The sequence below is a fragment of the Trachemys scripta genome, chromosome 10 (genome assembly GCF_013100865.1).
Source record: "Trachemys scripta elegans isolate TJP31775 chromosome 10, CAS_Tse_1.0, whole genome shotgun sequence".
In the NCBI taxonomy this organism is placed as follows: domain Eukaryota; kingdom Metazoa; phylum Chordata; order Testudines; family Emydidae; genus Trachemys; species Trachemys scripta.
The window spans coordinates 4,436,664-4,450,149 of NC_048307.1; the positions used below are offsets into that span (position 1 = coordinate 4,436,664).

Below are 13,486 nucleotides of genomic sequence, written 5' to 3' on the forward strand. Positions count from 1 at the left end.
ACCAAACACAGGCCGCCAAGCAACCCCTTACATTGTCAAAAAGTGGCAGCGTGCCAGGGGTTCGCCCCTGTTGTTTGGAGCATTTTTATTTAGCTGATGTTCTTGCCCCACCCCTGCTGTGCTAGAAAGTTTTCCCTCAAAATCGCTGGGATGAAAACAAAAGTTTGAATATCCCTCATGCTCCATCCCGAGGGAATACTCTCTGCAGATGGAACACTTCATGCTAGATAAACACTGGTCGCTACATTTGCCACTGAAATGTTTCATGGGCATAAAATGGACAATGGAGCCAATTCTGCGAGTGTTCCATGTGTGGGTGGGGCCTCCTATAAATCTTAGCATTGATGACATCTTACGTGTTCAAAGCGCTGTACAAAAAATAATTCCCACTGTGTCCCCATGAAGTAGGGATTATCTCCATTATGGGGAAAGCAAAGCACAGAAAGGTGAAATAACTTCCTAAGGCAACACAATGAGTCAGTAGCAGCACCAGGTGAAACAACTTTCCAAGGCCACACATTGAGTCTGTGGTAGAACCAGGTTTAGAAAGTGGGTCTTTTTGACTAGAAGACCTTCAAACCATACTGTTTTAAGCCTTGCGTATAGAAAGACAGATGGGGCCCTACAGAGAACCTAGCATGACAGATAATGATAGAGAACTCGTATTTGTTCAGATGTTCCTCTGTTTGCATTGACTTGACAACTACTTTTTTTTAAAAGTAATGGTTGTGAATATGCTTTGATAAAAGGTGATTAAATATTAGTGATAAACACAGCTGGCTGAAAAATAACATGTATTACTAATGGTCATTAGCGTGCGAAGAATAACAACACTTAATTATAATTATTTAGGACCTGATTCTGAAAACACTGTTGTGGGTAGTGCTTATAACTGTCAATAGCCCTAATGAAGTTTGCAGGATTACGCATACATTTTGCATTTATTTAAGCATTTTACCAACAGCAGTGCTGACTGATGATGGTAGGGCACTGGTTCCCAAACTTTAACAACCTGTGAACCCCTTTCACTAAAATATCAAATCTCGTGACCCCCCTCCTAAAAATGAATATTTCCAGGGATTTTCTCCTTTACCTGAGTATAAATTATAAAAGCCGTGATCTTGGAAATATAACATTTGTTTTTATGACATGCTTATTACACACTATTATTAATTATTATTTATCATTACAGTATTTTTATTACATTATGAAAACAGCAACAAGATCTCAGTTTTGTAGCTTGTATCACTTTGAATAAGCCTGTTATAGGACCAGGCTCCTGTGTTTCATCAAGGAGTATCAGATGTGAAACAGCAGGAAGGGATTTAAGAAGCCAACTCAAAGAGTTCCTCCTACACAAGCATTCAGGTCTTGAGCAGTCCAGGCAAATAACGCACGTTACAACAAAGCTTAAACTTGTTCTTCATAATAATTTTAAAAACAATCCTAGCTGCCTACTTCATTTTAAAAACAGCAAAAAATATCCACCTCCCTTTCCATTTCTTATAAGGAGTCTTGAAGTTTAAAACTCAGTGTGATAGAGATGCTTTGATCTGCTTAGTTCTTGGAAGTCCAGGGGCTCCGGGCTGCTGGCCCCATGCTGCCCGGAGTCCCTAGGGACAGCTCTGTCTGCCATTGGGGAATTTTTCCCCGAGAACCCCCTGTAAAATTTCACAAACCCCAGTTTGGGAACCACTGTGGTAGGATAATGCAATATTGTATTACCAAGCAGAAATTAAATGCTCCACTTTTTTATATTTTGTTCATTTAAGAACACTGGAACATATATAAATTGAATGTAACCATGCCAATTAGATCAATCATTATAATTCCCCCCTCCCTCCCCCAAGAAGATTACTATTTAATATTTGGCAAATACTGAATGGCCTATAAGAAAGCAGTTAACACCAAGGGGAAGAGCATACAATAGAAAAGCTGGAACATGTGGTCTTTTGCATATGTCGTTGCTCTTCCGGGTATGTAAGGTTCTGAAAGAAAAATTTAAAAAATCGTATCAGTTCTGCTGCATCTCTGCAGGCAATAAATCCCTTCAATTCAAGTCTTTAATATAACTGCCCTACCTCCTAATGTGTGTTCCATAACCACCATTTGAAAAACATTCTAATAGTGAGATCTACTGAGATGTAAAATAGATTTCCAAGGAAGGGGGTGAAAACCATTTGTTGAGTCATTTTAAAACTAGACCTGCAAACCACTGGAGAATATGGTATGGGACAATCCTGCTGACTGTGTGATAGACTAAATATGATCTAATGGGGCTTTTCAATCTCTGGTTCCTACAATATTTTCAACAAACTAATATTTAAAGCCCTGATCCTACAATGAGCAGGCCCCATTGCAAGATCAGGACCTAACATCTCTCATATCATAACCTAGTACTCTGCCCCACAAACTGAACTAGATGTATGAGAGAATCTGCCTTCGGTGAATTAATCTTAAATTTTTCCCCATGTGTGTTGTGTCCCAATTAAGGGTAATCTTATATTTTGTACAGTGAAACTATATGAAAGTTAAGCCTGTGATATGCATCTGCATCACAGGTGCACTTTTATCAGCATTAAGCACAGCTTAGTGAATAGCTTTTTGAGCCATATATTTCACCAGTACCCTTGGCTCTTTTGTTTTGAATTCACTTACCTGATGGAATATCTATAAAACCGTTAGGTGGCTTGTCCGGGAGTCCTGCTACAAGAAGGAGTCCTAAAGAATTCACCTCTGATTGGTTGCGTGCCTGGGTCCAAGATTTCACCACAGGGTCATCCGCTAAATTGTTCAGCTCTGGGAGATTAGCGCCTAGCAAATCTTTCAGATTTTGAGCGCTTAATTTCTATAGCAGAAAAGAAATAAAAATAGGTACATTCATGTGAAATAATTCCAAGATGCTTACAGAAAAGTTACATAATGGCAGACTGACAACATCCACTAAGGTTTCTTGCTCTGCTCTGCCAATGTCCCTCTACCCAACCTAGTTCTGGGCTTCCTACTTACAGATCTGCTAATGCATCTCACTTCTTCCCTACAATACCCCTTGCTACTCCAGTGCTCCTCACAACCAAAACACCTGCAGCACCCGCTGTGTGGGAGACTACTGTGACTTAGTCTGTTTTGTCCTTCACTCCTGTGCCGCCACACTGCTCTGTCAATGCACCAAAATCTCGACCCTTCGTTGAGCTGAGTTATGTAGTGGGTTAATTAAACCATCAGCATGCCTTGACTGATTTTTGACTACAGCAATTTTTCATTGTTTCTGCACTTAAATGCAAAACTGATCAAATAATCTGTTGGTTTAAAATTTAAAACCAAATGAAGGTACCTACAGCTCAAGGCAGCTAACAGGTTTAGATAAGAGATCTGTCTGGGGTTCTTGTCTAATCCTCTGGTGATGGCAATATACACACAATGTGCACAGTATATCCAGATAAGCAAAAAGATAGCTGACTGCAAAATGTCAGTATGCAAGGGGTTCATGGTACCCTAGCAGGGCCGGCTCCAGGGTTTTTGCCGCCCTAAGCGGCAGGAGGGAAAAAAAAAAAAAAAGCCGCGATCGGCGGCAGCTCCACTGCGCCGCTTTCTTCTTCTTCGGTGGCAAGTCCTTCCCTCTGAGAGGGACCGAGGGACCCGCCGCCGAATTGCCGCCAATGAGCCCGACTTGCCGCCCCAAGCACCTGCTTGGAGCCGGCCCTGTACCCTAGGAGGCTTAGAGAAGGATGATGAGAATGAGTGAGGGCATAAAAACTCCTCCTTTCTACTGGAGAGAGAAAAGGAAATACTTTTTCATATACTGTGTAATTAGACAGCGGAGCTCATTGCCCCAGAATGTCCTTGAGGCCAAGAAATGAGCAAGATTTAAAAAGGGGTTGGACATTAATATAGCTAAGAATATCCAGAACTGTCATCATTAATGAGAACAACATTTTGGAAGGGATGTTAAACTTCATGCTTCAGGGCTTAACTCTGACTATTAGAGAGCAGGGCGAGACCTAACGTCGGGGCAGGCTACCCCACCTCTTCCTGCTATGGAGTTCGTACATCTTCCTCTGAAACATCTGGTGCTGACCCCTGTTGGAGACAGGACACTGGGCTAGATGGACCTTGGGTCTGATCCAGACTGGCAGTTGCTATGTAGCCACATCTGACAATGGGGCCTACTTAGTCCCCAGTCCTGAAATCTAGGGAAGATTCTCATTTCAATCACTGTCTTTCTGTTGTAGTCAATGGGAGTCTTGCCTAAAAACTGCAGGATCAGGAGTGACATTTTTGTTCTCCCAGGAAAAAGCACTGGCAGAGCGGCAGTGCTGATGGATTAATTGCTATTCACAATGGAAAACGCCACCCACCTGGACTTCATCTGGGTTGAGGGCTGTAAATGTGGCTACGTCCATGACAGGATAACCAGAAGCAAATTTGATCAGATCCTTGGTTGGGGCTCCGCCTTTAAAGAAGAAGAGCAGAAGCTGTGTCTAGCTGCCAAGATCCCACAAAACCTTCCCATCACATTTTGTGTCGTTGAACCATAGAGTCATATAGTTTCAGGCCTGACAGGCCCACCAGGTCATCTAGACTTGCCCCTGTATATTACAGGCAAATAAACAACACTCAGCCACTTCTGAATGGGCACTTAGAAACCCATTTTCCCACACAAGTGCCTAGTTTGCACACATCACCATGGTGAATGAACACAGGCCTACGTGTTCCAAACTCCCACAGTCACTCTGAAAATTTGACCCGTCTCCTAAGAAAATGTGAGGCTACTAGGGTGACCAGATGTCCCGATTTTATATATTTGATGTTTTTTCTTGTATAGGCTCCTATTACCCTCCACCCTCTGTCCTGATTTTTCATACTTGCTGCCTGGTCACCCTAGAGGCGACATATTCTCTATATTTCCTGTCGGATGCAATTGCCTGTGATGATGATAGTAGTCAGTCACATTGCTGACTCCAATTCTTAATGGCTTTTTTTTTTCCAGAGGCGCAGGTGATAGGAGGTGGGGGAGTGGTTCCTTTCAGAGCCAGCAAGTATTCCTCCTCCAGCTTCTATTTATTCCCCGCTCCACAAGTGGTCCTTATGTGGTAAGGCCTGACCTATCTCATCCCTCCCCTAAATGCTGCTGTCAAGGTGGCTGAAGAGGTCACCGTGGTGGCTAGACTCTCCTTCCTTCTCCCCCAGGGGACAGCTACCCTGCAAAGAAACACCTGTGGTGCTGAGCCTCAGAGCCCAGGTCAGCTGACATAGACTCGCAGGACTTGGGCTGTGGGGCTATAAACAGCAGTGTAGACGCTTTGGTGTGGGCTGGAGCCCGGACTCTGAAACCCAGCAAGGGGAGAGGGTCTCGAGCCCGGTCTGCAGCCTGAGTGGGAACGTCTCTGCTGCTATGTTTAGCCCTCCAGAGCCCAGCGAACTGGAGTCAATTGCCCCGGACTCTGAGACTCAGCGCTGTGGGTTTTTCCTTGCTATGTAGACGTGCCTGCACTGCCCCAACTGGCAAAAGCCCAAGCTGGAGTCTCTCAGCCCCCTAACAGGGCACACTGAGCACCTGCCAACCTGCCTCTTTCAGCCCTGCCAGCATCAACTGTGGAACTCACCAATAGCAGGCTTCAGCAGCTGGTAGTAGGCATCTGGAGAGCTCGGGTTCTCCTCGTAAGCAGCTCTCAGCTGGCTATAGAAGAGATTCTTCTGGCGCTGAGAACACAGCGAGGTATTCATGGGCCTGCTGGTCTCTCTGGAGAGGAAGTTTTTAGAGATGTACCTTTTGTATTTGTCAACGGTTTGAGCAACCAGCATGTGCATGGATGGGTGAAATACACCCCAACAAAACCAAAACCCCGGGAGAGGAAGGCTGGCCCCGTGGTTAGGGCGCTAACCTGCATTTAGGAGGCCCAGGTTTAATTCCCAGCTTTGCCACAGACACCTTGTCTGACCTTGGGCAAGTCACTCAGACTGTCGGTGCCCCTTCACAATGGGGAGAACAGTATTGCCCTGCCTCGCAGGGCTGGTGTAATGGCACAGCAGAAGAAACTGGGGTCCTAGATAGGAAAGAGGCTGCATAATGCCCTGCCTTTCTCCCTCTCCCCAAACAGCTGCTGGTGAGCCCACCCTGGGGCTTGTGACTGTCAGAAGGAGACTAGCAGAATTTGTACAACACCAACGAATCCTCCTGAGCTCTCGCCCAGTCCGAGCTACAAAGAAGCAAGTCCTAAGTGTAGATTTCTTGATCCGCTATTAAAAGAAGAAAGAAAGAAACAGAACCCACTTACCCCGAATGTGTCTAGTGGTTAAAAGAGTCACAAAGGTACCTGATGGCCTCACTGCTGATGGCTTTTATCTGAGTATCTTCCAAAGCACAGATATGTGGAGCTAGCATTGTGAGCATTGTTCCATCTAACTGATTGCCATTAGCTTCTAGATGCCGAGTGACCAGAGACGTAACCTGCAGGTATGACCGTTAAGGTAAACCGATGAGTGTTTAAAAAAGTACGTTAATTTAAAAATTGCAGTTGCTGACACCCATTCAAGTAATTTAAAATAATGTTCCTCTCTATCACCTGACCCATTATCGCATCAAAATATTTCTTTTGTACTAAGTGCTAAATCAACAAGACATTTTAAGGCAAAGAAAAGTCTGCCTGGGGTCCCAAGTTTATTCCCACAATTCTGCTTTTCTACCAGTATTTTAAATCCCCTTTTCCCAGATTTTTATAGGTGCCTCTTGACCTCCATTTATACTCACTGCTACCATCACATTCCAATATAGCTGATTCCACATATTTATCACCCTATGGTTGAAAGATCCGTGTCTGAGATCCATGGTGGCTTTTAATTTCTGAATGTTCTGATTAAAGCCTCCATTTAAAACAGGAGAGTGTACTTTTCTTTATCAACTTTATTGGTATCTGTTCATACTTTTGAAACATTCCCTTTTGTGGCCTCCTCTTTTCCAATCAGAATAAGACTGTTTCCTTTAACCTCACGTTCAAGAATCTTGGAGACCTCATATCATTTTGGTTTTCCTACATTGCACCATTTCTAATCTAATAACCTCCCTAGCTTTGCAAACAGTTCCCCAGATGGGGCCAGACAAGTAACAGGATCACTGTTTCCAAGGCAATAACAATCTCTGTGTTCAGTACTGCACACAATATATTCTCTGTGTGTGTGTGTCACATTATTTAGGCAGCAACAGTGTCCACTTTTTAATCACTGATTATTTTTTTTTAATTAGTGTCCTAGCAGCACTTGTCATGTTTTGCTCGCATGCTTACCTTTGGGAGATCCTGTTGCCATGATGTTCCTGTCAATAGGGCTGATAAGGTCTCGGCTGTAGTGATATTCCAGTTAGCAATTTCAGTTGTGGTATACATCCTGGCTATGTTTCCTAATAGTGGAAGGTAGTCTTCAGGCAGCGTGCCAAAGATCTGTTTGTAGCACAAAATACAGTGAATAGACAGGCAGCATATGCCTGAGTTGTTTCAGTGCACACACTTCTCAAGTGGATATGAAGCTAACGTGTACAAGAAGATCTCTAAGTGTGCAGGATTCACAGATTGATTCAAAATCCAGTGGGTAAGCAGGTGGATTTGATACACCTTCCTAAGGTTCCAAATCCACCACCAGGAGTTAGTCGTGTGTTTTTATTTTTAATGGCTCTTGTTTTTTGTTGAACTTCTTATGAACTGATTCCTGAATCCGATACAATATCATAATATCCTACCTGTATTTAAGGGGAAGGGAGTGGTAAGAGCCGGGGATGTGGTATCAGGACTTTAGGTTTCTATTCCTGGTCCTGATACAGGGAGTGACTTTGGGCCATTTTGGCCAAAATTTTCAAACTTTGGGTGTTCAAAGTTCAGCACCTACATAGGTGGCTTGATTTTTCAGAGGTGCCGAGAGCACACGGGTCTCATACACTTCCAAGAAATTAAAAGTGCTCAGGCCCCCTAAGAATCAGGCCATTTATTTGTTTAGTTTACAAAATTTGGCCTAAACACTCAGAGCACTTGTGTCCCCAAGAAACTAGGAGTGGTATGAAACTTAATTCATTAATGTTTGCAATATGCTCTAAGATCTTTGCAGAAAAGGTGCTGTAGATGTGGAAAGTGTCCTTGTTAGTTGCTGAACTGACAATATTGAAAAGTTTAACCCCAAACAACCCCCTCAAAAGCCATCCTTCAACATTACCTTTTTTGCCCCAACAAGTCCCCCTCCGCATATCTCACCCAACCTGTTCCAGATTCTGCGCTACCTTGTCCAATTTCAGCTTTAGCACTTGAAGGAGAGGGGCCTGAAATTCCATCTTCCCCAAAGTTTCCAAATTGTTTCTCAGCACATCATCCGGCAGGCAAGCATCCAGATCACTGCTGGATGTGTACTTGGAAGCTAGAAGGTCTCTCTGCTTCACCACCACGTCTGTTGTCAATGGAGTTCTTGTGCAGTCTGCTTGGGAGAAAGAGGGAGCATTAAAATATCTAGTGTATTTTTTGCCTTCATTCGGCTGTGTGCAAATATCTCCCAGCATGACGTTTCTGAGAACTTAGGGCTAGAATCATGGCAGAGGCAGTAGATTCACCCCTTTGGGGTGGGGGAAGCAGCATATGTTGTGACACCACTTCTGATGTGGCCAGTCCTTTTCATCCAGAGGGATTCACATGGAGCCTTTTGGAGGCATTGGGGGAAGAGAGGAAGGAGAAACAAAGAACATAACATAAGAACAGCCATACTGGGTCAGACCAAAGTCCATCCAGCCCAGTATCCTGTCTACCAACAGTGGCCAATGCCAGGTGCCCCAGAGGGAGTGAACCGAACAGGCAATGATCAAGTGATCTCTCTCCTGCCATCCATCTCCACCCTCTGACAAATAGAGGCTAGGGACACCATTCTTTACCCATCCTGGCTAATAGCCATTAATGGACTTAACCCCAATTAATTTATCTAGTTCTCTTTTAAACCCTGTTATAGTCCTAGCCTTCACAACCTCCTCAGGCAAGGACTTCCACAGGTTGACTGTGCGCCATGTGAAGAAGAACTTTTATCTGTTTTAAACCTGCTGCTCATTAATTTCATTTGGTGGCCCCTAGTTCTTATATTATGGGAACAAGTAAATAACTTTTCCTTATTCACTTTCTCCACACCACTCAAGGAGGAGAAACCCTTAGCTGTAACCTGTGCTGACCTTCTACCTTATTGGAAGTTAATTGATAGCATCAGATTCCATTCTAAGATCTTGTGTATCTACCAAGCAGGAGCTGACATTTTCTGGGAAGATGCAGCTGTGGTACATGAGAGCAGAGGAGAAAGGGAGGTGAGTCTAGAGGAAATGAGACCCAGCCAACTCAGGGCACGTCACATACAATACATACTTGCTGCTCGTTTTTGCCGCTGAGGGTTTGCAAGCTGTTTCAGAAGATAGGTGAATTGGTTCCTATTCCAGGTCTTCAACTGGCTCAAGAAATCAGGGAAAAATTGTGTCTTCTCTATCTGTGTAGGAAGAAAAGAACTTTATGGAAAGGCAGCTGCTGGGATAGGTATATTGGACTCTTTAGTAGGTCTGGAGAAATGGTTTTCAGTTTCCGAATCCATCCTCTTTTAAACTGATTTCAATATTCCTACATTTTACTCTGTAACTTCACAGAACTGTGCAGAAACTGTAGGAACAGGTGTAGGAAGCTCACAGCTTGTGTTAGATCACTAATAATGACACCAATACTTAGCATGGATGGGCTCTATATATTTAAAATTTCAACTAACTGAGTCTCACAACACCCCTGTAGGTTAAACACACTGAACAGAGACACAGAGGATAAGTGACGTGCCCAGTGTCTTACAGCAAATCATGGTCAGAGTCAGGGTTACATCCCAGGAGTTTCTGTTGCCTGGTCCCATGCTCAATCCATTAGGCCATGCTGCTTCTCCTGAACTACACTAGGCACAGTGCTGATGTTCCATAGCAGTACAGTACCTCTGAGATCCTTTGAAGTGTGCTGCTCATCAAGGCACTGGCAAGAATACCCATGTCTGTCAGGGTGCTGACTGTCCATGTTGAAGGTGATCTGAGCAGGAAAGAGATGTATTTTGCATATGCCCTGAGCTTATCAAAACATCCTCGTGCTAATGATGTGATCACCCAATGCAGGAAGGGAAATTAAAATGCATCTCATGCCCAATGGAACACATCTGCAGAGATGTAACAGAAACCCGATGATGGCTGCACATCAATCAGGAGAGCTTGGACAAAAGACACTATACAAGGGCAGACTATTCCTTTCAGTTTATTAGAGTCTTTGCCTTCCATTGTAAAGAATGAAAGAACTTGCCCAACGAATACTATGAAGTCAGTCTGGGACAGACAAATGAGAGAGTTCAGAGGAGAACCAAGCCTTTGAGAAAAACTGGGCATGTTTAATCTGGAGAACGGTAGAATGAGAGGTGCCGTTATGATGGTGTATAAATAGGCAACGGTGTGTTCTCGAGGAGAAGGATCAGTTCTTCTCACTAGTCACTGAGGCCAGAAGGAGAAGATGCAGTAGCGAGGACATCTGAGGTTCACCGTTTGGAAAAACTTATCTAGTATAACAGCAGTTAGGCAACCGAGCAAGCTGCCATATCAGTGGAGATGCTGGACTCACCCTGACTTGAGACATCCAAGAATGGACTTGACACCCATTCATTAGGAATGCTTTACATATCAATCCTGCCCCAATCAGGGGCGTAGCAACAAAGAACGTGGCCCCCTCCGAACATATGTCCAGGCGGGGCCCCTTACAATGCAGAAACTGGAATGCAGTATTTATTTTGCCACTTTTAGGGGCCCCCTTCCTTGCGGGACCCCCTCCGGTCGGAGGGTACAGAGGGCGCTCACTACGCCTCTGGCCCCTATGCAGGGGTATGGACTAGATCATGGATTCTCAGCCTAGGGATTGCAATCCCCAGGGAGTTGTGACCACCCCGCTCTTCCCCATATTATCAAATATGCTAGATGAGAGAGGTTTCCTGGGGTGGAGAAGATTTGAGAACCACTGGAGAAGGTGGTCCACTGAGGAGATCCTATCCAACCTGAATGAGTCCATAACACATCACCAAAGAAGTTTATAACATGACTCCATGTGTGACATACCCATATTTGTTCTTTAGCTGCTGCTCTATGGCTGTCAGTTGGTCTTCAGTGAACGACATGCAGCTTTGCAATATTGTTAGGATGTATGGGTCAGATTTTGCAATATCGGTGCCATTGAGGGCACAGGAAAGATTGCCTAAAATTTGTAGGTTTTCCTTTGAAAATGATAAGGTAGACGTTCCCTGAGAATACGAAAAAAACAAAAGAAATTGACATGAGCCACCAAAGTTCATAGATTCTAGGACTGGAAGGGACCTCAAGAGGTCATCGAGTCCAGTCCCCTGCCCTCATGGCAGGACCAAATACTGTCTAGACCATCCCAGATAAACATTTATCTAACCTACTCTTAAATATCTCCAGAGATGGAGATTCCACAACCTCCCTAGGCAATTTATTCCAGTGTTTAACCACCCTGACAGTTAGGAACTTTTTCCTAATGTCCAACCTAAACCTCCCTTGCTGCAGTTTAAGCCTACTGCTTCTTGTTCTATCCTTAGAGGCTAAGGTGAACAAGTTTTCTCCCTCCTCCTTATGACACCCTTTTAGATACCTGAAAACTGCTATCATATCCCCTCTGTCTTCTCTTTTCCAAACTAAACAAACCCAATTCTTTCAGCCTTCCTTCATAGGTCATATTCTCAAGACCTTTAATCATTCTTGTTGCTCTTCTCTGGACCCTCTCCAATTTCTCCACATCTTTCTTGAAATGCGGTGCCCAGAACTGGACACAATACTCCAGCTGAGGCCTAACCAGAGCAGAGTAGAGCGGAAAAATGACTTCTCGTGTCTTGCTCACAACACACCTGTTAATGCATCCCACATCCCAGAATCATATTTGCTTTTTTTTTTTTTTTTTTTTTCTTTTGGCTGGATATAGTACCACAATGCATTTATATGGAATATTTCACAGAATATCTCACTTCAGCTGCTTCTGCTTCTACGTCAGTTGCTCTTCGCAACATATACAAGGAGGATAATCAAGCCATGTACTTCCATGGAAGCTTTTCCTGAACCAGAGTTGTAAGATTTGGGCTTGAACTACTTCTTGTATAAAAGAGTGATCAGTCATGTCGCACATGTTCCTTTCAGGGAGTAAGAAATACTCTTTCCAAAATATCCTGAATGGTCCTGAGTATGGGGTGGAAAAAGACCTACGGTGAAATCATGGCCCTGCTGAAATCAATGGGAATCTTGCCATTGATTTCAGTGCAGCCAGGATCTCCCCTGCTTAGTGGCGACTTGTTGATATATCCATTTGCTTGGTGCACCCAGTTATAAAAATTCCCGGGGTACATAAAGTCAATTTTAATAAAAGTTGACTTTTTCCTTAAAAATAAAATAAAGAAACAAGTTTCCAGGCTTGTCTACATGGGGGAAATTCACCAGAATAGCTATCTACTCTGGAATAGCTTCCCACGTGGACAGGCTTATTCTGGAAGAGGAATATCCGAATAACCATGGAGTGATTCTGGAATAGCTACTGTGCTTTAAATGTATTACCCTATTCTGGAATAGCTTCCCTGGTAGAGAAGTTCTGTGGCACTCACTGACCCAGCCCTCCCCACCAGACACCTCAGGCAAAAGACAGTGACAAGAAATGAGCCCTATGGATCAGCAGACTTGCACCATGTCAGAAAAGGAAGTAAATTCTGGAGCGAACACTCCACTGAGCATGCTCAGTCACCACCCCCAATAGTGTATATATATCTAGGGACTGTTAGCTTGTATTCTCAAGTTGATAGCAGCTGTTGAGTCTACTTCATGGGAAGTAAGTTGGGCTCGTAGACTTTTCGATTTTAAAGCCAGAAGGGACCATTAGACCATCTAGTTTGACCTTCAGTCTAACACAAGACAGAGAATCTCACTCAGTTACCCCTGGACTGAGCCCCGATAGCCACTGCCCATGCCACTAATACAATGCTGTAACATTTCAGAGCTCTGTAAAAAAAAAAAAAAAAAAAAAAAAAAAAAAATTAACTAAGCAGTGAATAAAATAGCATCTTACCAGGCAAGCCTTAGCACTCTCCAGCAGCGACTGTCTTTTGGAAGACACTCTTGGCAAAAGGTCGACATTGGCTTGTCCAACAAGGTGAAAATATTTCTGGCAGTTCACTGTGTTTGAAAATTTCTCTGGTCTAGAAAAGATTAAACAGACATCTGTCCTTCTACAAAACAAACAGTCTTAAACTCGTAGAATTGCAAACTGAATTGCTTAGCTGCACTGGTCAGATGCCATTCACAATAAATACTATTCAGTGAAAAATGTCTATATTCATCATCACAGGCTTCATTCAGCTCCCAATAAAGTCAACGGAAGTTTTTTATTGACTGAGGGGCTAGTGTATTGATCCCCAA

At 43.7% G+C, this 13,486-nt stretch overlaps 1 protein-coding gene across 1 annotated transcript in view; it reads right to left on the bottom strand.

The window, feature by feature from the left end:
- Positions 1-1,663: 1,663 nt before the first annotated feature.
- Positions 1,664-13,486, bottom strand: part of LOC117883824 — a 40,545-nt gene continuing 28,722 nt past the window's right edge. Inside the window, exons 24-34 of the mRNA XM_034783613.1 lie at positions 13,137-13,266; positions 11,132-11,313; positions 9,977-10,067; positions 9,378-9,495; positions 8,264-8,457; positions 7,284-7,436; positions 6,318-6,451; positions 5,607-5,743; positions 4,359-4,453; positions 2,659-2,848; positions 1,664-1,988 (exon numbers count right to left, since the gene is read on the bottom strand). Coding sequence (XP_034639504.1) covers positions 1,888-1,988; positions 2,659-2,848; positions 4,359-4,453; positions 5,607-5,743; positions 6,318-6,451; positions 7,284-7,436; positions 8,264-8,457; positions 9,378-9,495; positions 9,977-10,067; positions 11,132-11,313; positions 13,137-13,266 — 1,525 coding nt within the window. The 3' untranslated portion in view covers positions 1,664-1,887. The remainder of the gene's footprint in view (positions 1,989-2,658; positions 2,849-4,358; positions 4,454-5,606; positions 5,744-6,317; positions 6,452-7,283; positions 7,437-8,263; positions 8,458-9,377; positions 9,496-9,976; positions 10,068-11,131; positions 11,314-13,136; positions 13,267-13,486) is intronic.